Below are 23,307 nucleotides of genomic sequence, written 5' to 3' on the forward strand. Positions count from 1 at the left end.
GAGTAAGTTGCCATCCATGACCCTCGGAAGAAACACTGAATATGTCCCGGTTATTACCCGGTGGCGACTTCTGTCTATCTATGTCTTTGTGACATAAATCCTTAGTATCGTGGTAGTGTTATGGGAAGGCGGTACTTACCAGTGGTTCGATTCTATTAGGATTGTATGAAGTGCACGTCTAGAAAATGTTGTCTAAGGAGGTGGTACTTAAGTGAGACCATTGTGACTTCACCATCTTTTCTGGGCATTATCTGGTCCATTTTATATAATTCTAGTGGATGATATTTCGCCTCACGTCCGCCCCCTCTTACAGGATCCTATGCTTTGCAAGTTTACTAGACCTCAACCGGGCTCTGATACCAACTTTATCGCGACCCAAAATTCTGAGCTGTGACCGACGCATAATTTAAGTAATACTTAAATTATGCAAGCCTTATCAGAGTATCTTGAATAAATATATTGTCACTTACTAATTCTAAAAAAATAGACAAAATCCAAATAAAAAAAATACTGAATAAACATCATAAATATCCCATGAGTAAACTACGGAGTTTCTATAGATTTCAAATAAAAACTTAAACTATTCAATAAACTAAACTAATTATTAGCCCGAGGGAATATGAATTCGGGCATACTATGAGAACAAATCAAATATTGTCCCTATCCAGAAAATAGATTGAATATTTGGATCAGCTGCAGAATTCTACTGATATGAAACAGATAATAGACAAAGAAAATGTGGTTTGAGCTAATGCTCAGTGAATAGTAATTATAGCACACAACGGAATAGGAACAGACAGACGCTTGATTAATTTCACAATAAATTTTTTATTCAATAAAATAATGCTCATGCTATCAAATCATTAATAAAATAATTTCATAAAACATATATATAAAAGAAATTCATTCAATAAAAATTTTATGGTACAGTGCATCAGGGTGATGATACCCCACTTCACCAAAGGCTAGATGGTAAGCGCGCTACCAGATATTAGATACCTTCATCCTCCTTCACAGATATTAATGCATATGATACTAATGCAAACCATAAAGGGCAATGATGCATGACTCAACAATGCATCCTAATACCATGATAGTCCACACGGCGGGGCCAGATAGCAGATACAGATACTGAGCACAGGTACCAATTCAAAATAGAAAATCAAATTGTACAAATCAATCAAAATCCATGAAAAATTTCAGATAGCAAATAATAACTGATAGTGCAATTTCAACAGTTTATTTCAATAAATTCAGAGAGTCAATAAGATCAAATTAATCTCAAATAAATTCAGTGTAACACATCGATAAATTTTATATTAAGATATCAATCAATATAAAGACATTAAAGGCCTGTTCCCGGGATCCTAATATTTCTAATGTAGAGATAATTGACAAAATCAATTATTTAATCAAAATCAGAATAAAATTCAATAATAAAATAAAACTCTAGAACCTCACATATAAAATAATTGTTAAAATACTGATTTAAAATTTCATTTAATAACAATTTTAATGCTAAGAAATTTTAAAAGGGACTAAAACGGTGTCATGTATTATAATTACCACTCACCTGGAACCTCCAAGACAATAGCTAGATTCAATAAAAGAGAGACAATTTCAACTGACAGATTGAATATTCGAATCTCCTACACACTCAAAATATAAAAGAAAAATATCAAATAATAATAAAATTAAATAACTTTAATATATATATATATATATATATATATATATATATATATATATATATATATAAAATCTAAATTTAAAGTTATTGTCTCACAGTAATCATGATCAACGCAAATAAATATCAATAGTCAAAGAAAAAAAAATGAATTTCTAGAGTAGTTGTAACAATTCAAGAAAAGAAAATAAAATTAAATTCACTCATTATTGAACAAAGAAAGGGAATTTTTACCTTGAAAATAGAATCTAAGGTGATCAATAAAGAAATAAAAATTCATGAATTCTTTGCACTCATCATATTATAAATCGTAAATATATATATATATATATATATATATATATATATATATATATATATATATTTATATATATATATATATATATATATATATATATATATATATATATAACAATAAATAAAGGGTGATAAAAATACTTGTTGAGAGTATTTGGTAGAAGAAGGAGGTGATAAACAAGCTTTGAGAGTAAAATTTAGCAAAAAAAGATGATTATAATATATATATTTCAAGAATTATATTAGGTATATAATAAAATAAAAATTATTATTAAATTGAATTATTTAAATAATATATATATATTTAATTTTAAAAATAATATATATATATATATATATATATATATATATATATATATATATATATAAATAGATAAATCATCATTTAATAAAATATTTTTTTTATTTATTTTTAATAATTATATTAAATCATTATTAATTAATTAAAATAAATAAATAAATAGGTAAAATATTAAATTTCCACAAAGCTTTTGCTAAAGCTGCAACGCTTCAATCCCACATTATTAGACCCACTCTACCGTTTTGCATTTAATTTGTATGGACTATATAGAGCTATATGATCCTTCCTGGAAGGCAAATCTGATGTTGACTAAAATTCCAGTTGTTCTTTTTGTCCATTAGTAATATGATCCTTCCTAGAAGAATATTATGGTGTTTCTGGTCATCTTCATCTTCTTTCTTTTTTTATTCTTCCTTTACCTCTTCATTTGTTCATAAATTTCTTGCATCAGACTAGTCTACCCAAATATTCATCTCTAGTATTTTGCTTTCTCTACCTTCTTCAAACTCAGTTGCACAAGATCCTTCTTTTATCACTTATCATGGCTTCTACTTCTTCCACTCCTCCCAATCAGTGGAAGAAATGGAATGTTTTTATTAGTTTTAGAGGCGACGATACGCGTCGTGGTATTCTCTCCCATCTCTCTAAAGCCTTGAAGGACAAACAAATCAAGACTTTTACGGACGAAGAGCTTCATAAAGGGGAAATGATATCACCAGAGCTCTTGAAAATAATTCGAGAATCAAGCGTCTCAATAGTCATTTTTTCTGAAAATTATGCAGATTCTCCATGGTGTTTGGATGAGCTTGTTGAAATGCTTAAATGCAAGGAAGAATCAGGACAAATAGTTCTACCAGTTTTTTACAAGGTAGATCCAACTGACGTTCAAAAGCTTACGGGGAATTTTGGGAAGGCATTTGCTATTGCTACGCATGGAGAAAAAGGCAGTCCACAAAAGGTCGACAACTGGAAGCGTGCTATGATGGAAGTAAGCAACTTATCAGGATGGGATTCACAGAATATCAAGTAAGTTAATTATAGGTTTTTTTTTTTAGTTTTTCATTTTAAGGAAAGAGAATCAAAATATAGAAACTTTTAATAGATTACATTAATCTTAATACCTAATTCGAATATAGGCAGCACTAATATGAAAATCGATATTTGTTAACTTATTCTAAAATCAAAACATATTAATTATATACTAATCGTTTTGCCTTATGTTGAGCATATTGTTTATTTTTTTATTTAATAACATAATTTAATGTGTATTTTTCTATATTTTTTATATTTTCATAATTATATTATAAAATGTTAATAATAAAATTTTTAATTAATTATAATTTTATCTCAAGTGTTAATAAGTAAATAAATTGATTAATATATTAATTTTTGTTATTTTTAAGTTTTCTGACATATATAAGTAAAATAATAAATAAAATAAGAAAAATTGGATGACAGGTGATAATTTTTAAAACACCATTATTAAATTTTTAAAATTTTAAATATAATAAAAAATATTTTTAAAATAAATGCCTGAATTTTATAAATAATTTTTAGTGAACAAATTGTTTTTAATTTCATTTTTATTAACTTAGAAAAACAATGAATTATTTTAAAAAAATTATATCAATAATATGTATTTAATAAAATAATTCAATGTGTATTTTTCTATATTTTTTATTTTTATAATCATATTATAAAATGTTAATAATACAATTTTTAATTAATTATAATTTTATTTCAAGTGCTAACGTATAAATAAATTGATTAATATATTAGTTTTTCTTATTTTTAAACGTAGCAATATTTTAAATATTATTTTTAAATTTTTTCAATTTTAAATATAATAAGAAATGTCTTTAAAAATAGTTACTTAAATTTTATAAATAATTTTTTAGCAAATAATTATTTAGATATAAATATGTATATATTAATATAATTTTAAATGAATTTAAAAATGGTTAATTTTTAAAAATATTATGATCAGTAGTAGTTCAAAAATTTTAAATTTTTTTTTAAAAAAATAGGAAAATGAATTTTAAATAGTTATTAATATTTTTGTATTTTAATGGTCGAAATTCTAAAATTTTTGGATAAAAAGTTAATTTTTCATGTGATACAACTAGTTATGATATAACAAAATATAAAAACAAAAATAAAAAGGTTGTGCCTCATGTGCCCTTTTCTAGGCAGCACACACATGTAAAGTCATTTTAAGGCTGAGCGTGTATATATATATATATATATATTAGTATTTACTTACAAGTGTGAGTCTATCTTACTTATCAGTGTTTGTTGTTTATATGTGACTAGGGATGAGGCCGAATTAGTAGAGAAAATCGTCAATGATGTGTTGAAAAAATTTAGTGATATGTCTAAAAGTGATGATTCTTATGATCCCAAATTGATTGGAATTAAATCGCGTGTGGAAAAAGTGGAATGCTTGTTGAAAGATAAGCAAGTTGTAGGAATTTTGGGGATCGGAGGCGTTGGTAAAACAACTATTGCACTAGAAGTATTTCGTCGAAACAAAAATCAATTTAATGGTCATTACTTTGTTGAAAATGTCAGGGAAACAATGATAAAGAAATCATCAAAATCAGCACGAAAAAAAATAATTTGTGAATTATTAAGGGACAAACATATAGATGATTTGAATGATCATGTTTGCAAAAGGCTCAAGAGTATGAAGGTATTGATTGTTTTTTATGATATAGAGGATCGAAACCATTTAAAAGATTTAGCAGGAGAGTGTCATTTGTATGGTGAGGGAAGTAGAATCATCATAACTAGTAGAAATTCACTTGGTTTGTCAAAAGAAGGCATATATGAGGTTGGGGAGTTAATTGATTCTCAAGCTCTGGAACTCTTTAGCTTACATGCCTTCGAGCAAAATCGTCCCAAGGAAGAATATAAGGAGCTATCAAAGAAGGCGACAATCTATGTTGGAGGCCATCCACTAGCTCTTAAAGTTTTGGGATCTCATTTATTTCGTAGGACGATAGAAGAATGGGAAAGCGAATTGGAAAAATTGAAAGGCAAATCTCTTAAAAAAATTGAAGATGTTTTGAAAAGAAGTTATGATGGGCTAGAAAAGAATGAACAGGAAATATTTCTTGATATTGCATGTTTCTTCAAAGGGCTTCATAAAGATAAGGTTGAGAGAAAATTAAAAGCATTTGGTTTCTATCCAGAAAATGGAATACCTCGTCTAATTGAGAAGTCTCTGATAACTATTTCATACAATAAGGTAGATATGCATGACTTGCTAGAGCAAATGGGCAAGGATATTGTTAATGAGGAATGCAAACAGCCTGGCGGACGCAGCAGGTTGTGGAATTATAAAGATATTGATGATGTATTGACAAGAGAGAAGGTAAGGACCAAATTAATCAATGAAGCTTTTATCATTATCATATTTGAATTTTGTAAGAATTGTAGATCTCGTGACGAATTAAGTATTAATCAATAATCCTTTTTGCTGTTATTTTACTAGGGAACCGAAAATGTTGAGGCCATATCGTTTCGTCCGGGTGAGAGAGTTATTTTGAAGCTTTTGAATCTAAGTGCCACGGCCTTTGCGAAGATGTGCAATCTTAGATTCATCGAAGTATGTACAATGTGGAACAAAGTGCTCCTTCCTAAGAACTTTGAATTTTGTGCACAAGCACTAAGATGTCTTTACTGGGATTTTTATCCTCTGGAATCTTTGCCGTTAAATTTTTGGCCAAAGAATCTTGTAGAATTTCGTATGCCTTGGAGCAAACTCATACAACTATGGAATGGAGGAGATAAGGTACAGTTTATAAATTTTAGATACATTTTATAGAAGTTAATTTGTATCTTCTAATTTATTGATATTTTTCTATTTAATTACAGCCTCTTGGATATTTGAAATTAATGGACCTCAACAACTCTGATGACCTGATCAGGATTCCGAAAGTATTGCCCCAAATCTCGAGTTTTTATATTTGGAAGGATGTAAGAGCTTGGTTGAAATTCCCTCTCTTCAAAATCTGACCAAGCTTACTGAACTTCATCTACGTGGTTGCTGCAAAATCAAAGATTGTCCAGAGATTCCGTGTAATATAAGGATTCTAACTTTAAATTACACTGGAATAGAACAACTGCCCTCATCAATTAAGCATCTGTCTCAACTTGTCATATTGTCCTTGGATCGGTGTACAGCACTCGAGAGTCTTCCAAGCAGCATTGGCAATTTGAAACGTCTTGAAGAACTTCATCTAGCTGAATGTTCAAGACTCGTGACTATTCCAAGCAGCATAGGCGAGTTGAAATGTCTTGAAAAGTTATTTCTCCAGCATTGCTCAAATTTAGCAAGTCTTCCTGAAAGCATCAAACAACTTTCGAAGTTGAAACTGCTTAATTTAAGAAGTTGCGAGAGACTTAAAAGTTTACCAGGGCTTCCATCATGCTTAAAATTATTAAAAGCAATTGATTGCCACTCTCTGGAATCTGCATCAATTTCTTTCAATTTCTTAGAACATGAAGATGAAAATGAAGAAGCAGATAAAAGTGAACATGAAAATGAAGAAGCACATAAAAGTGAATCTGAAGATTGCAAATTTCTTGATTTTTGTAATTGCGTCAAATTGAATAAGAAAGTAATGGAGGATGTTTTTGAAGCGCACCTGTTGGGTCAGAAAGTTACATTATTGATGGCAGGAGGTGAAGTGCCAGAAAGGATGAGGTATAAGAATAAAGGATCCTCGCTTTCCTTCAAACTTGACCTTCGTCACTTAATTGCCTTTTCTTTCTGCGTTGTTCTTCGTCCCAGCGGTTTTATTCATTTTCGTGGATTTAAAGTGGATTTCATATGTGAATCTGGAAATAGGCGGGAACGTAATGCGTTCAACTTATTTAGCGATAAGGACGTTGCGAATTGGAATGGTTATTATGTAGGTCTGTATCATTCGTACTTATCACACGTGTTGCTTTCATTCAATGGATTGAGGACACGTTTTGATGAAGAGTGTTTCGTTGAGGCCTCATTTTGCTTCAAAGCTGACCGTTTCGTGCATCTGCAGAGAATTATGGAGTGTGGGGTCCATCCTATATATAGTAGAGATAAAAGGAGAAGCAGAAATGAAAAGCATCAAGATGACGAGGAATGCCAATCACTTCTTCAAATATTGGAAGACAAATCGAAGAGAAGAAGAATAAATAATGAGGAGGAAGCTTCTTCTTCTTCTTCACTCGATCGAAATCTCTCTCTATCTCTTCCTGCTTCCTCTTAACCAAACCCCACTCACTTTCACAACAGGTATAACTCATTTCTAGTTTGCCATTACTTTTTAGCATTCTTAATTGCTTTACTCTTACAAATACCTGCAATCTTTTGCAGCTCTATCATCTGCCGCTCTATTGTCATTTGAGAGAGGGAAGACTATACAGGAGAATAATTAAGCTCAAATCAGGGGAAAAACAACAGGTGAAATGATAAATAGTATCTTCGTTATATGTAATGTGAACAATATTACAATATAATATGTTGTTATGTGAACATATAATCTATTCTGTCATCCACATTACAACATTAGCTTCCAAATCTAACGATTGACTGAAACTGAACCCCACTTCACTTCCAAATCAACTAAGATACACATTGCAAATAAACTACAACTCTCTAACCTGAAGAACAAATAGCCTTTATAATTATAACAGGCTTATAATGGAAAGCTAAAGAAATGATAAAATAAGGACGAGGAACAACAACTAAAAATGAACAAAAATTAAGCAGAATTCAGCTAACTTCCATAGCAGTCGGCAAATTTAAAATGGAGCACTAATATAATTCACAGCAGTCATTCAATTTTAGTTAAAGTGTCTAGGCAAGACTTAAGGTTTAGTTGTTGTTGTATCTAGGCAAGATCCCTAACATTGCACAGCAAAATTCATAGAATTCAGCTACTAGTCCAAACTGATAACAATAAGATCATGATTTTAACAATAGCAAATTTTAGGGAATAAATGCATCTTCTCAGAAGATGCAATGGTCAAACCTGAATTGTTGACAAAACTATAAGGCTAGTTTTCGAGAGTGAACTTGCAGAAACTCACCATTTTCTTGTATCTCCATTTGCAAAGTTGCAGGCTTATTGTTCTTTTTAGTGTGTAGAGATTTCTCTCGATTTTCATAGAAATTGAAGTCATCTAACATTATGAGGTCTTAGCTGAATAACTCTTAAATATATTCAGCATTTCCAAACCTTGCTAAAGTCCAATCTGCAAATTATTATCACAAATCGTGTCAATCCAACCTTTAATATATTCAACAAGAACAGAGGCCACCATGCACAAGTTTCTATTCTAGCAGCATCTTTTGCCAGATATATTGAAATATCAAGCCTAAATTGTATAGTACAACCACTGAAAATAACAGAAAAATGGCAACATACTCTGCTAAGTTGAGTTTTTAATGCAGGGGAACCATATGCACAGCATATTGCAGAAGACTTCCACAAATAGAAGCTGTTGTGTAAGAGAACAGGTCTTTTCTCAAAACCACGAACTTCAAAAATAGAGAGTAGTTTTTTTTTTTTTTTTTTTTTTTTTTGAGGTTAACATGAACTTAAAAATATTTCTGCTCCATTCCCAACATGACAAGGTCAGGTATAACAAATATTCATTGTAAAGCAGTACTACCATGAAGTAAACACAATTTTCGACAATCAATATGTATTTAGTTCTAGCCATATTTCTTAAAATATAATATAACAAATTAGAAGATGTAAATGTAGAGCAGACTGGCTTTCACAACAGAAACATCAGAAGACAATTGAGTTCTAAAGCAAAGGAGATACCTCTTGAGTGTCTCTGCTAAAAGTTACCGGCCGCCTACCATTATTTTCAAGATCTCTGTTCTGCTTCACAGAATGCTGCATCTAACTTCTTATTGCCATTTGGAGTGCTTGCTCATACATCATATTTAATGCTCTTATGAATTTCATCTTCATTGTAAGATTTGATAACATAGAACTTAGCATCTGCGTACTTAGTTTCAAAATCTGGTTTGTTATACTGATCTCTTTGTACAGTGATTCCCAAGTCTTCCTTGACAGCAGTCTCCAGAGAAGGAAATTTGTTAGAGCCCCTAGGACCAGAAGTTAGTTCATTTGAGGTTTCAAAATCACTGTTTTTATAGAATCTGTCTCCAGATTTATTTCTATCATTTCCATTCCATATCCTTCCGTTCTGTCTATAGTTCATAGGACAATTATGCGGGAATGGACCATGTTTTTGGATAGCAAAAGGAGGCAAATTTCCAACAGGATGGTATCCTTTCAAGAGACCTGCTGAGAAATCAGAACCCAATGCAGACACCTGTAACAAAAAGAGTTAAATCAGCAAAAACACTCAAAACTGAAACTAGTGATGACCAACAAGCACAACAAACTTCAAAATCAATTCTTTTTGGGAAAGTTTAAAGATATAGACATAAAAAGTAAGAATATTTCATACCTTGTTTAAAGGTCTGATTGCTTGTGTATTTGTAGACTTAGAGGATTTGCCAGCAGTATTGTCATTAGACTTCATAGAGTTAAAACCACTGGACTTGGCAAAAGTAGAAGCTGATCCATATTTTCCATTTTGAGAACCAGTATTGCCATTTGAGACATCACTAAAATATGCTGAATCCCATGAATAGCAAGGCATGGCTTCTGATCCATAGAAAACAGGATGTGGAAGGTATCCAGGTGAAGAAAAATATGCTTGTTGACCAACACTTTGCCCATCTACCCCAACCACTGCCCCAGAAGCATATGGATTATAGCCGGTAAATAATAGACTAGTGATCCATTGTCTGATTGCATCCCTGATGTGATCAACCGATACACTAGTATCAATTATCAACAAGACACAATTATACAAAACTACCCTTATCAGCCAAGCAGAACGAGACATAGTTTTGCCTAATTTTTGCAAATAGAAATGAAAGTATACGTCAGAAGAACATAACCTATGAGATCCATCTGCTTGAAAATAACCATGATCATCCATTTGTGTGAAGGATCCATTATACTCTGCAACAAAGAGTAAGTTTAAGAAATAATATACCATAAATTAATCTAATTCTCAAATTATAAACTTCAGAGCTGCAAATCAAACTGAAAAAAAAAATCTTTAATTGAAGCAAAGTAAAGTAACTTAATATTTTCAAAATTATCATGCTTGAAGACGTGCTAAAGTATTATCTTTTCATTTTTCACATTATTGCACCATTAGCCTAAAAAATGATTCTGACTATATGGAAGTCAACTACAAAATATGAGTACTTAATCACAAGGCCGATTAACATCATCCTATGCAATACATTGAGGAGTATATTACCAGACATCTCAAGTCTCAACTTTACTGAAAACCTATTATATGAGTACTTTTAACTAAGATTATGGCATTCCATTTAATTGACTTTATCACAACTCCAAAAGATTATATACAAGAAGAATATATAACCGTCTCAATATCCCACCTGGGTAGTAATAACTGTAACTACTAGTCGGTGGATTGTAAATACCAAGGTCTCCAACAGACTCTTGGTCAGTCTCCCCTTTGATACTAGAATTACCATCTACTTCCCCTTTGGTATTAGAAGTAGCATCCCGTGAAAAGCAACTGAATGATGTTGAGCCACATGGTAATCCATCTTTTCCAGAAGCCTGAAAACAAAGACATACAAAGGAAAATAAGATAATAAAAAGATAATCTTGTTCTACTAAGCATTAAGTAAGTTTGTTGTTAAAATAACCATCTAATCTTGTTCTACTAAGCATTAAGTTTGTTGTTAAAATAACCATCTACCATGCACAGAATAAATTTGTGCAATGTGGATGCCTAAAGATACACATACAGAGCCACAAAAATCTAAGATCCAAAAAATTTAAATAAAACACTAGCAATCCTTTTAAACAAGAAGAATGGATCTCATGGTACTCACACAAATACATCATATTCTTGAACTTATGTTATAATGACCAAAAACATATTTCCTTGACCTTTTAGTGTTTTATAATTCTCAGTACTCCAATGCATACCATACACCAAACCGCAAAGTGAAAGTTGGCACAACTATAAGAAAGATAGTATAGGAAAGACAGCTATTAGCTGTCACTTATTTTGCATTTATTTAGGACATTTGTTTAGGAATTTTTGTGTGCATATCTGTTCTTACCTTTTGTTGTATGATTCTGATATAATTTTGGTAGTTTAGCTTGATTAGGAACTTATTTGTTAGCTGTAATTTTTTATATATATCTTTAATTTCTGAGGCAATAAACATCAGAATTCTTATTCCAAAATTTCTTAGTTCTTTTACATGGTATCAGAGCCATAGTTGATGAAAAGAAAAATGAGAGTTCTGGATTAGGGAAGAAAACTTCTAGTTCTTACACACTGAATTCGAATGACAACCCAGGTAACTTGATTACGCAAGTTCAGTTGAAGGGCGAGAATTGCGAAGAATGGGCGCGAGCTATGCGGACTGCATTGCGGGCCAAAAAGAAATATGGTTTTATTGATGGATCTGTCAAGCAACCAGCAGATGACTCACTGGAACTCGAAGATTGGTGGACGGTTAACTCTATGCTGGTTTCTTGGGTGTTTAACACCATTGAACCGACGCTTCGCTCGACCATCTCTCACATGGAGAATGTAAAGGATCTGTGGGAGGATATTAAACAGAGGTTCTCGATTGGGAATGGTCCACGAATGCAGCAACTGAGATCGGATCTGGCGAATTGTAGGCAGGAAGGTCAACCGATCGTGTCCTATTTCGGAAGACTCAAAACGTTATGGGATGAAATAAACAACTATGATCAGATACCAGTGTGTATCTGTGCAGGCTGCAGATGCAATCTTACCATTGAATTGGAAAGAAAGTGTGAAGAAGAGAGAGTTCATCAGTTTTTGATAGGCTTGGATGAAGAAGGATACGGAACAGTGCGCTCTAATATTTTGAGCACTGAACCCTTGCCCAATTTGAATCGTGCCTATGCTATGGTTGTTCAGCAAGAGCGGGTGCAAACTATGACACGAACCAAGGAAGAAAGAGGCAATCCTATGAGTTTTGCAATTCGAGCAGGTAGTCGAAATTCAGGAGGGGATAAAGACAAATCCTCAATTTGTTCTAATTGCAACCGAGAGGGACATGATGCTGAAAGCTGTTTCCAACTGATAGGTTATCCAAAATGGTGGGGTAATTGATGCATGCATTTTAGATCATCATTTAGGGGTAATTTTTGCACATAATTTACCCTTGTTCATAGCTATTATTATAGATATTAGCATATATTTAGTCAATTTTACAATTTTCACACTTTTTAGTTTAATTTTTGGAATTTATTTGTTTTGTAGGTTAAATTTGGAGAAATTTGATGTATTTTGATCAGAGTAGCCATTTGGACGAGATTGGAGTTGAATTGTAACACCCTAGGCAAATCCCACATCGACAAAACACGGGAGAGATGCTGGGTTTATAAGTTGGTGGTTCGTAACCCCTATTGATGCGTTTTAAAACCGTGAGGGCTTCAACCCAGAGCGGACAATATCACTAGTGGGTCGGGCCATTACATTTGTGGTATCAGAGCCTCTCTGCGTGCAACCTTGAACGATGGTGGGGCAAACCTCCGCGAGGACGCTGAGTCCCATAAGGGGGGTGGATTGTAACACCCTAGGCAAATCCCACATCGACAAAACACGGGAGAGATGCTGGGTTTATAAGTTGGTGGTTCGTAACCCCTATTGACGCGTTTTAAAACCGTGAGGGCTTCAGCCCAGAGCGGACAATATCACTAGTGGGCCGGGCCATTACATGAATTGCAAAAATTTTTGAAGTTGAGTAAAAAAATGGCCGAGAGTTACACAACCTGCGACACAACTGTTTTAGCTTATGTCGCAGGTTGTGTCGATCGTCAGATATTCAGGCCAAGAGTTACACAACCTGCGACACAACCCGCGACACAACCGATTCAGCTTATATCGTTTTTACTGGAAATGGCTGACGTGGCATTTTCGTTACTCTGACTTTATACCTCACTTTTTCTGGAACCTTCCTCCTTTTTACCCATTCTAGGGCAGACCCTTAACCCATATAAAGTCTCCTTTATCATTTTCTTTCCATAAGGAGGAAGGGAGGCAATTTTGGCAAGAAAGAAGGAGAGAGAGAGAGGAGCACAGGCAGTCATTTTCCAGCAGCAGCAGGGGCTCGTTCTGCACTTTTCTGCAGCAGATTCTTCTGCAATTTTTTGGGTTTTTCTGTTCCTTAACTTAGATTTCCATTATTTCTTCATTTATACATTTGGGTTTGTCTTGAAACTATGATTTGTGAGTAGTTGTTGGAGATTCTAGAGATGGGTTTGTAAGTATTGTTTTGTATTGTGGTTTTGAACTAATTTAGTCATTTAAATGAGGTTTGTTACATTTTGATTTATTGCTTGTGAGCTTATTGCCTTGCTTGATGAATGGGCTCTTATTAAGTTAAGCTTTAATCCTTAATAGATGGACTGAAAAGTGAATATTAGGGATAGATAATCTTGCAATAAACTTTATTTTCTTAGTGTTAGAGATAAGCTAAGAGGATTAAGGGGAACTTTCTAAAAATCAATTAGAGCTTTAATTGGGTTTTTGTTAGGTTTGAAATATCGTGAAAACAGGGTTTGATTTAATGAAAACCAACTTTGAAATGCTTGAAAAAGGTTTCAAAAAAAAAAAAAATTTAAGAATTGATTTCCCTCAAAATTGCAATACTCATATGTTTGGCTAAATTAGGGATAAACCACATGCAAACAATATTGAAAATCCAATCTCTAGAATACCAGCTGCCCAACCTGCTTCATCAACAGCTTCTGGATCATCCATGGCCACCCTTCTGACATTCATGGAGAATCTCAATGATGAGATCTACTCTTTTCGGCAAATGACTGATGTCTCTTTTCAAACATTAAGGGATTTAGCTGATATATATTTGGATAGAAATGTTGAAATGCAAGACGAGTTGAAAGTCATGCGAGCTAAGCTAGAGCAAATCGAAACTAACCAAGTAACCATTTTGAGCATCCTTTCTCCACAGCAGCCACCAAAAGCACCACCACCTCCACAAGATGGCAAGGGCAAAGACATTCTCATACATGACTGACCAGCTTTTATTTTCAATTTACATTTCATGTCTTTATTTTTAGTTGCTTAATTAATTAGTGTTTTTAACTTGTTTAGATAATATTTTGCTTGTGTTGTTTTTTTCTTTTACTTGAAACATTGCTTAGTTCCTCATACAGTACATTTTTCCTTTGCTCACTTGCTTTTATGTGCTACTTCGGATTTACAATTGATGGTTACATTTTTGAGCTTAACTTCCCTATTTCAACTTTTTGAGTTTAATTGATTTAATGGATTCCATCGCACTGTTTCTTTTGCAATGAGTGCAGCAGCTGTCCAAATTTTATCTAATTAAATTGGCTGCACTTCAATGAGGTAACAATTCTCATCTCAGCTTGTGTCACTTTCAACACAGGTTGTGCTATCACTTATGAAACAGGGTAATAATTCTTTATGCACATATAGCCAAATTATCCCATTCCTTGCACTCTTTTAACATTGAGGACAATGTTCATTCTGAGTATGGGGGAGAGGGTAAATTTTTTGCAAAAAATTACTTTTTCTTTTTTCATTTGCATATAGTGACATACTCATTCATTACTTCATACTTGTACATATTCACATATATACACTTGCATATAGCTTCATACACTTAGTCATGCATACTTAGTTACATATAGGTTGACTATACATTTATACACTCATGCATTTCATTTATTCATTTAAAATTTTTGGATTTTTAAACTAGTCTTTGAATTCCAGAAGCCGCTTATTCGAGCAATCCAACTTGCCTTTAGATGGTTAGTGGAATGAAAGTTCCAGCTGGGTACAAAGTCTTAAGCATTATTCTTTCGCTTACTTAATAGCTGAAAATTAATATATTTATCTAGGTATGCATATTCTGATTAGTTATTTTGAGTTTTTGAGTGTTTGGATAAGCCTTTAAGGAAGAAAATGGTCCTTGTCGTCTCACCATTCCTAAAACAAGCATCTTAGATCTTTCAAAGCGAAATTTTTGACTTGCATTTGATAAGAATATGATTTAGGCATTCCTTCATATTTTAAACCTCACATTTAGCCTTAACCTACCTTAATCTCATTTCAACCCTTGCAAACCCCCTTGAACCTTAATTCCCTAACTTCTTTGGAACTCAAATCATTCACCTAGCCATTAAACCTAAACGCTACCACCTATTTATGAGAATAATATTTTAGCAATTAAGTGCATAAAAAAAAACTCGGAGGATTGAAACATCTTGAAAAGTGCTAGAGTAATTATGAAAAGTTGATAAAAAAAAAAGGGTCACCAAAATATCCCAAAGGTAATTTTGGGTGTGACATGAAATAGGGACATACAAAATCAAAATAAAATAAAATAAAATAAAATAAGTATAAAAAGTAGTCCCTTTGTATAATCATTGTGATAGCACTTAAGATTCATTGTGAATTTCTTTCCTCTTGATAAAAAAAAAAAAAAAAGAATATTGGATGCACTTTGAGTTTCATGATTAATATTATTCTCATATTTTGTTTTCCTTATTCCCTTTCTTTGTTAACCAAAACTTTACCCTATTGGACCCCATTACAACCCTTAAAAATACCTAATGATTCTTTGAAAAATGCTTGTTACATTAGTAGAGTTAGATCTTTTATGCTTGCATATGGGTTTGGCAATATAATCTTCCATACATTACTCACCATCTATTTGAGACACATTGGCTATCTATTTCATTTAGGTTTGTTTTGGCACAATTGACTCTTGTAGCTGGTTGGTATTTGTTGCTTGGGTTGAATGGTTAATTCTTAGCTATTTTGTAATTGTTGAGAGTGATTGCTTCATTCTTTGTGCTTTGCTGGTGGGAATTTGGAATGTTGGTGGCTAGAGGTAAGTTGGTGGTTTGGATTAGTGAATTTTGTGTTTTCAAATACTGATTCTATTCCCTTTCAAATGAATTTTAATGAAATTTTGCTTGGGGACAAGCAAGAGTTTGAGTATGGGGGAATTTGATGCATGCATTTTAGATCATCATTTAGGGGTAATTTTTGCACATAATTTACCCTTGTTCATAGCTATTATTATAGATATTAGCATATATTTAGTCAATTTTACAATTTTCACACTTCTTAGTTTAATTTTTGAAATTTATTTGTTTTGTAGGTTAAATTTGGAGAAATTTGATGTATTTTGATCAGAGTAGCCATTTGGAGGAGATTGGAGTTGAATTGCAAAAATTTTTGAAGTTGAGTAAAAAAATGGCCGAGAGTTACACAACCTGTGACACAACCGTTTTAGCTTATGTCGCAGGTTGTAAACGGTTGTGTCGATCGTCAGATATTCAGGCCGAGAGTTACACAACCTGCGACACAACCCGCGACACAACCGATTCAGCTTATGTCGTTTTTACTGGAAATGGCTGACGTGGCATTTTCGTTACTCTGACTTTATACCTCACTTTTTCTGGAACCTTCCTCCTTTTTACCCATTCTAGGGCAGACCCTTAACTCATATAAAGTCTCCTTTATCATTTTCTTTCCATAAGGAGGAAGGGAGGCAATTTTGGCAAGAAAGAAGGAGAGAGAGAGAGGAGCACGGGCAGTCATTTTCCAGCAGTAGCAGGGGCTCGTTCTGCACTTTTCTGCAGCAGATTCTTCTGCAATTTTTTGGGTTTTTCTGTTCCTTAACTTAGATTTCCATTATTTCTTCATTTATACATTTGGGTTTGTCTTGAAACTATGATTAGTGAGTAGTTGTTGGAGATTCTAGAGATGGGTTTGTAAGTATTGTTTTGTATTGTGGTTTTGAACTAATTTAGTCATTTAAATGAGGTTTGTTACATTTTGATTTATTGCTTGTGAGCTTGTTGCCTTGCTTGATGAATGGGCCCTCATTAAGTTAAGCTTTAATCCTTAATAGATGGACTGAAAAGTGAATATTAGGGATAGATAATCTTGCAATAAACTTTATTTTCTTGGTGTTAGAGATAAGCTAAGAGGATTAAGGGGAACTTTCTAAAAATCAATTAGAGCTTTAATAGGGTTTTTGTTAGGTTTGAAATACCGTGAAAACAGGGTTTGATTTAATGAAAACCAACTTTGAAATGCTTGAAAAAGGTTTCAAAAAAAAAAATTTAAGAATTGATTTCCCTCAAAATTGCAATACTCATATGTTTGGCTAAATTAGGGATAAACCACATGCAAACAATATTGAAAATCCAATCTCTAGAATTACTTTAATTTTTATTGAATTTAGATTTAATTCCTCCCAATTTCATAAATAGAAATTTCAAATTAAATTTTGGTAATCTAGTTTAATTAATTTAGTTAATTGTTTGATTTAGTTTAAATTCCTCAAATACTAATTTTAATTTTTAAATTTCATTTTTAATATCTTTAAATTTTGCTATTCTAATTAGCTTATTCTTTTATTTCTAATTTAAGCACAATTCCCTGTGGGATCGATATCATTTTTTAAAACTATACTACTGTGACCCGTGCACTTGCGGATTACACACTACCAGTAATAGACCACGTGGAACTTCTACTGGATGAGGAGGTGGTCAAAAGCGTGGCAATGGAGCAGGACGTAGCAAGGGAGGACTTGCTCGTGTCAACGCCACACAAGCAACTGGAGTTGATGGTGGGCGTGGAATTGTGACAGATTCAAATCGAAAGGGTCTTAGTGGATTAAATGAAGAGCAGTGGGCTGCTTTGCTGGGCATGTTGAATTCTTGTTAGAATGGTGGCAATGAGAGGCTGACAGGTACGCAGAGGATATTTCCTTGAATTATTGACACAGGAGCTTCCCATCATATGACAGGAACGTTGGCATTTTTGAGTGAATTGCGTGACATTGTGCCATGCTTGTTTTAACCAGATCTGAGAGTCTTCAAAGTTTACCAGAGCTTCCATCATGCTTAAAATACTTAATTGCAAGTGTTGCCCCTCTCTGGAATCTGCATCAATTTCTTTCCATTTCTTAGAACATGAAGATGAAAATGAAAAAGCAGATAAAAGTGAAGAATTAAATGTAGAGTGGATTTCATATATGACTCTGGAAATAGACAAGGACACAATAAATTCATCTTATTTATGAATTCTGATGGTTATTATGAAGGTCCGTGGTGTTGGAACTCATCACACTTGTTGCTTTCATTCAATGGATTGAGGACACGTTTTGATGAAGAGTGTTTCGTTAAGGCCTCATTTTGCTTCACCACTGACGATGACGAGGAGTATACTATGAAGTGTGGGGTACATCCTATATATAGTAGAAATAAAAGGGGAAGCAGAAATCAAGGGCATCAGGATGACGGGGAATATTGGAAAACAACTTGAAGAGAAGAAGAATAAATAATGAGGAAGAAGAAGAGGAAGAGGAGGCTTCTTCTTCTTCACTCGATCAAAATCTCTCTATCTCTTCTCGCTTCCTCTTAGCCAAACCCTACTCACGTTCACTACAGGTATAACTCATTTCTAGTTTGCTGTTACTCTTAATTGCTTTACTCTTATTACAAATACTTGCAATCTTTTGCAGCTCTATCATCTCCTCATTTGGTTCTTAACAACCTGCCGCTCCATATTTTAGAAAGAGAAGGATGACTATACAGGAGAATAATTGAGCTCAAATCAGGGGGAAAAAACATGTGAAATGATAAATACTATTTTCGTTATACGTAATGTAATCAATATTGCAATATACTATGTTGTTATGTGAACATATAATCTATTCTGTCATCCACACTACTACATTAACTTCCAAATCTAATGATTGACTGAAACTGAACCTTCTTCACTTCCAAATCAACTAACATAAACATTGCAAATAAACTACAACTCTCTAACCTGAAGAATAAATAGCCTTTATAGTTATAACAGGCTTAAAATGGAAAGCTAAAGAAATGATAAAATAAGGAGGAGGAAAAACAACATCACATTAGAGGAAAACCTCTCTAGTAGAATAAACATTGTAAATAACTAAAAAGGCTGTCAAATGCCTATGGTGTAGGAACAACAGGAATTGAATTTTCTATTGGCTTCTTTACAGAATTACTCATTGGATTGTAGCCGTGGAGAGAGATTCTTTTTTAGATTGATAACAATCATGGGATTAGTAGTTTTCTTGATCCGCAAATCATCAGCACATTTCCCACCTCCTGCTTTTGTATGCTTCTGCACAATAAAAATAGAGTTGCAAAATTAGCAACTAAAAATGAACAAACATTAAGCAGAATTCAGCTAACTTCCATAGCAGTCGGAAAATTTAAAATGGGAGCTATAATACAATTCACAGCAGTATTCAATTTTATATTTAAGTATCTAGGCAAGGCTAAAGGCTTTGTTGTTGTATCTAGGCAAGATCCCTAACATGGCACAACGAAATTCATAGAATTCAGCGACTAGTCCAAAACCGATTGGAGAAAGTGAATACAACATTAAGATCATGAGTTTAACAATAGCAAATTTTAGAGGAAAAATGCAACTCCTCAGAAGAAGCAACGTCAAAACCTGAATTGGTGACAAAACTATATTGCTAACATCCTGGTTCTAACATTAGGAGAATCATAATTATATTAATTTTTTTTAATTGAAATGATTTTTATTAAATAGGCTATATGGAGGTGAGAAGAGAAAGAAATGAGAACTAATAAGGAACAGTAACGCCCTAATTCTAGTGACAACAGAATTTGAAAAAAAAAGTAAATTAAATAAATTAATAAATTGTTAAGTTTTGAATTTTTGAAAAATTAATAAAAAAATAAAAGGAAGAAAGAAGTCTAGAGATTTCTCCAAGCTTCAAGCTGTAATAGAAAGGGGCAAAATAAGAAAAAAAAAAAAAGAGTCGAGAATTTGGGGAGAAACAGGGGGAGCATCTACGGGTTAGAGAAAGAGGGGGAGGGAGAAAAATAGTGGTGCCGAACCCAATCCAGCCAATTTTTTAACCAAACTCCATTTTCTCAAGCCATTTTTTTTATCACCACAGAATGTTCTCACCTTGAAGAAGTAAGTTGCTGTACACTTTCACCCAAGTACCCAAAATTGAAGAAGTGGAGAGAAAGTGTCGCACTGTCCATCTCTTAACATGACGTTTTTGATGCCAATGGTGCCTGCATGCAGTTTCCTTCCATAATTTAGCCACTATAAAACTCTCCCAAGCCTCCGTTATTAGCCAATAATTGGAAAGAAAGAAGAATCAAAAGTTTTGGGGAAACTAAGTCTACAGCTAATACACGAACTCGACAAAACATCAGCAGAGAAGAAGGTGGTCACAGAGGTCACTGGAACCTTATCTACACCATGAAATCTTCATTAGGCCATTTTGAACGTGTTGAGTAAAAAATAAAAAATAAATAATAAAAAAAGACTGGCAGCTCTTCGGGTTTCATGTGAACAGCCCCAATTTCTTCAATTTTTCCTGCCTTCAGGTTTAATAATGCAAATTTCATTTGATTGTCGGAAAGCAAATTGGGCAAAGCTTCTCCAATCTTCCATGCAGTGTCAAGTAAAGGCCCTGTTATTCCTATTCCTAGACTTGCATATCTATTCAGTCCATGAGGTGAAGAATACTAGATGTTATAATTTTTAGCAATTTCTTGATAAGAAGTTTAAATGTTTAATGATTTAATGGACTATTAGCCTGGTTGATTCTCACATCATACGCTTTTCACCTTAAGTTCCATAATGTCAATAACATATTAAACTCATTCTTATATCTATTATAGTTGTTAAGGCACAAAATTCAATAGCTGTAGCATTCCTGTAAGGTAATTTCAATTGTCCAACTGGCTTTTTTTTTTTTGTGGGATCATTTAAAACAAGGATTATTTTGAAATAATTGATACACCAACGGACTTTGTAACAATATGCAGAAATCTTGAAAAAGGTTATAAATATATTGAAGATGTCTATAAAGATGTTCAATTCATTTGGGACAACTGTTATAAGTATGGTAGTAAAGGTGACTATGCATTGGACCTCATGAGCTGCAGCTGGTTTATTCGCTGAACAATCAAGAGGTTCGAGTGGTATGCGTTTTATGATAGTGTTCTTTCCCAATCAAATCTTTTTTATTTGTCTGCTAAGGCTCATTTGGTAAACTTGCCTTTCCTTTTTTATCATTTTTACCATTTTGACACTAATATAGCCTTTTATTGGTTGGCACGCGGAAACATTGCCACCACACAAATACCAGGTCTTACTTATCCTAGGTCTTTTTTTGTTGTTATAAATCATAGCGTCAAAAATGGAGGAATAGCTATTATTTTAGGACTTGATAACACTATAAAAAAATGAATTTCAGTGCTTTAGGCAATATATCAGTACTTTTTTTATGAAAATATATAAATTTTAATTTGTGACATAATTATATCCTCCATTAGTTTTCCTTCAAAATTATCATTAGCTTGCTTGCATGGGTCTTAAGCAGGAGTTGTTGGGGCCAAACTATGCCGAGAAATAACTAATGTGGCAGGGCAATATATATGGCAGCAAATCGGATGAAACATTGCCATAAGATATTTTTTAGTGCCAAATCATATATGCTATCAGAGGAAAAGTTCACGATTGCTACCACAAAGTAACCCTTCTTTCATCCCAAAACATCATAAGTCAACCATGATTCATTCTGATCCTTTATCAATTGGTAAGTACAGCAATTTGTTCATAGTGGGATTTGTGTGGACAGCTGAAACAGCTGATTCATATGTTCATGGTTTGTCTATGTTAGATAGTTTAGGAAAGTTTTTTTTCTTCTTGTTGTTTATTGTTAAATGCTGTGCTCCACTGGTTTAAGGCTGTCTGGCTTCATTTTACCATGGTAGCCTGAGCATCATTCATTTTCATTGTGCCAGGTGCTGAAGGCCCTCAAGGGGAGTAGGACATTGGAGCATCAAGTCAAGGACATGGTAAAAACGGTCAATCGAAACAGAAGACAAAAAGGCGTGATGGGTATGTCTCTGTACGGGTTAATTGTTTTTCTGTTAATGCGAAGTATATGAAATTTTCCTCCACTGTTCTAGACATATTTTGGGAATTCTTGAAATTAAATGGTAATTCCCGGATTCTGAATATCCAACTTTTAGACGTCTCATTGAGGTTATTTGGTAAATCTACATTGGCAGCAGATGAATCCAGCAGGAAATGATGAATGGTCATACAAGTAGCAGAGGACAATTTTTTCATCTTTCTTTTGTTGTTTTCATGCTCAATTTTCTGCTGGTCCTGTGAGATATTTTGGATGATTAAATCTTATAGTTGTGAAATTTATTCAGGGTAGTCCAGTTGTTAACTGGTGTTAATAAACTTGGATAAAATCTAATGTAAACATCAAACAGACTCCATGTGGCCCATGTGTCAGTGCACCCTGCTTTTGCTTTGTTCTCACATGTTAGGCAGTGTCTTAGATTGCACAAAATGTTGTATCATAATCTTTCTTTGCTTTAAATGACATAGCTAGTTCTAATTTGCAGAAAGCGCCATAACTTGATTGCCTATGCTCCGTGTGTGTTCTAAAGCGCCGTAGAAGAGAGCGTGAGGAGAATGCTGGACTTGCTAGCAGTAAAGATTGGAGGCGGTGATAACAAACATGCTCATGAGTTGAAGCAAGAGGTGTGTCTATATTTTTTTACTAATGAATGGTGTCCATGTTCAAACTTCGTTGATCAAATAGATATTAAGTTTGTCATAACCAATCCACCATTTCATGTTATATAACTAACAAGGAAAATCTATTTAATTTATATTGTAATATCTTAACTCTCTTGAGATACATAAATAATTAACAAGGAAAATTCATCAATATTATTCCAGATCTAAAATTTAAAGAAATAGAAAGAAAACTTTGAAAATAAAGAAAACTAAAATTAACCTACTTTGGACTGCACCCGAAGGCTGCCTACGTACCTCCATTACA

The 23,307-nt window shown here is 33.2% G+C and overlaps 3 protein-coding genes and 1 long non-coding RNA gene across 4 annotated transcripts; 3 read left to right on the forward strand and 1 right to left on the reverse strand.

Moving 5' to 3' along the window:
- The first annotated feature begins 2,664 nt into the window (after nucleotides 1-2,664).
- Nucleotides 2,665-5,775, forward strand: LOC131173399 (disease resistance protein RUN1-like). The gene is made up of 2 exons (XM_058135728.1): nucleotides 2,665-3,311; nucleotides 4,599-5,775. The coding sequence occupies exons 1-2, from the start codon at nucleotides 2,827-2,829 to the stop codon at nucleotides 5,755-5,757; spliced, it is 1,644 nt and encodes a 547-aa protein (XP_057991711.1). The 5' UTR covers nucleotides 2,665-2,826; the 3' UTR covers nucleotides 5,758-5,775.
- Nucleotides 5,776-5,871: 96 nt separating this feature from the next.
- On the forward strand, nucleotides 5,872-7,746 carry LOC131172725 (disease resistance protein TAO1-like). The gene is made up of 3 exons (XM_058134245.1): nucleotides 5,872-6,081; nucleotides 6,218-7,351; nucleotides 7,651-7,746. The coding sequence occupies exons 1-3, from the start codon at nucleotides 5,872-5,874 to the stop codon at nucleotides 7,744-7,746; spliced, it is 1,440 nt and encodes a 479-aa protein (XP_057990228.1).
- A 1,475-nt stretch (nucleotides 7,747-9,221) lies between these two features.
- LOC131172726 (YTH domain-containing protein ECT4-like) lies at nucleotides 9,222-11,254 on the reverse strand. The gene is made up of 5 exons (XM_058134246.1): nucleotides 11,245-11,254; nucleotides 11,116-11,141; nucleotides 10,780-10,966; nucleotides 9,768-10,330; nucleotides 9,222-9,629 (listed from the first exon to the last, which is right to left on the reverse strand). Exons 1-5 carry the CDS (start codon nucleotides 11,252-11,254, stop codon nucleotides 9,222-9,224), a joined length of 1,194 nt encoding a protein of 397 aa, XP_057990229.1.
- A 9,989-nt stretch (nucleotides 11,255-21,243) lies between these two features.
- On the forward strand, nucleotides 21,244-22,956 carry LOC131173407 (uncharacterized). The gene is made up of 3 exons (XR_009143721.1): nucleotides 21,244-22,038; nucleotides 22,247-22,343; nucleotides 22,865-22,956. It is a non-coding gene; the product is annotated as an uncharacterized LOC131173407 (long non-coding RNA).
- The last annotated feature ends 351 nt before the right edge of the window (nucleotides 22,957-23,307 follow it).

The sequence above is a fragment of the Hevea brasiliensis genome, chromosome 14 (genome assembly GCF_030052815.1).
Source record: "Hevea brasiliensis isolate MT/VB/25A 57/8 chromosome 14, ASM3005281v1, whole genome shotgun sequence".
NCBI lineage: Eukaryota > Viridiplantae > Streptophyta > Magnoliopsida > Malpighiales > Euphorbiaceae > Hevea > Hevea brasiliensis.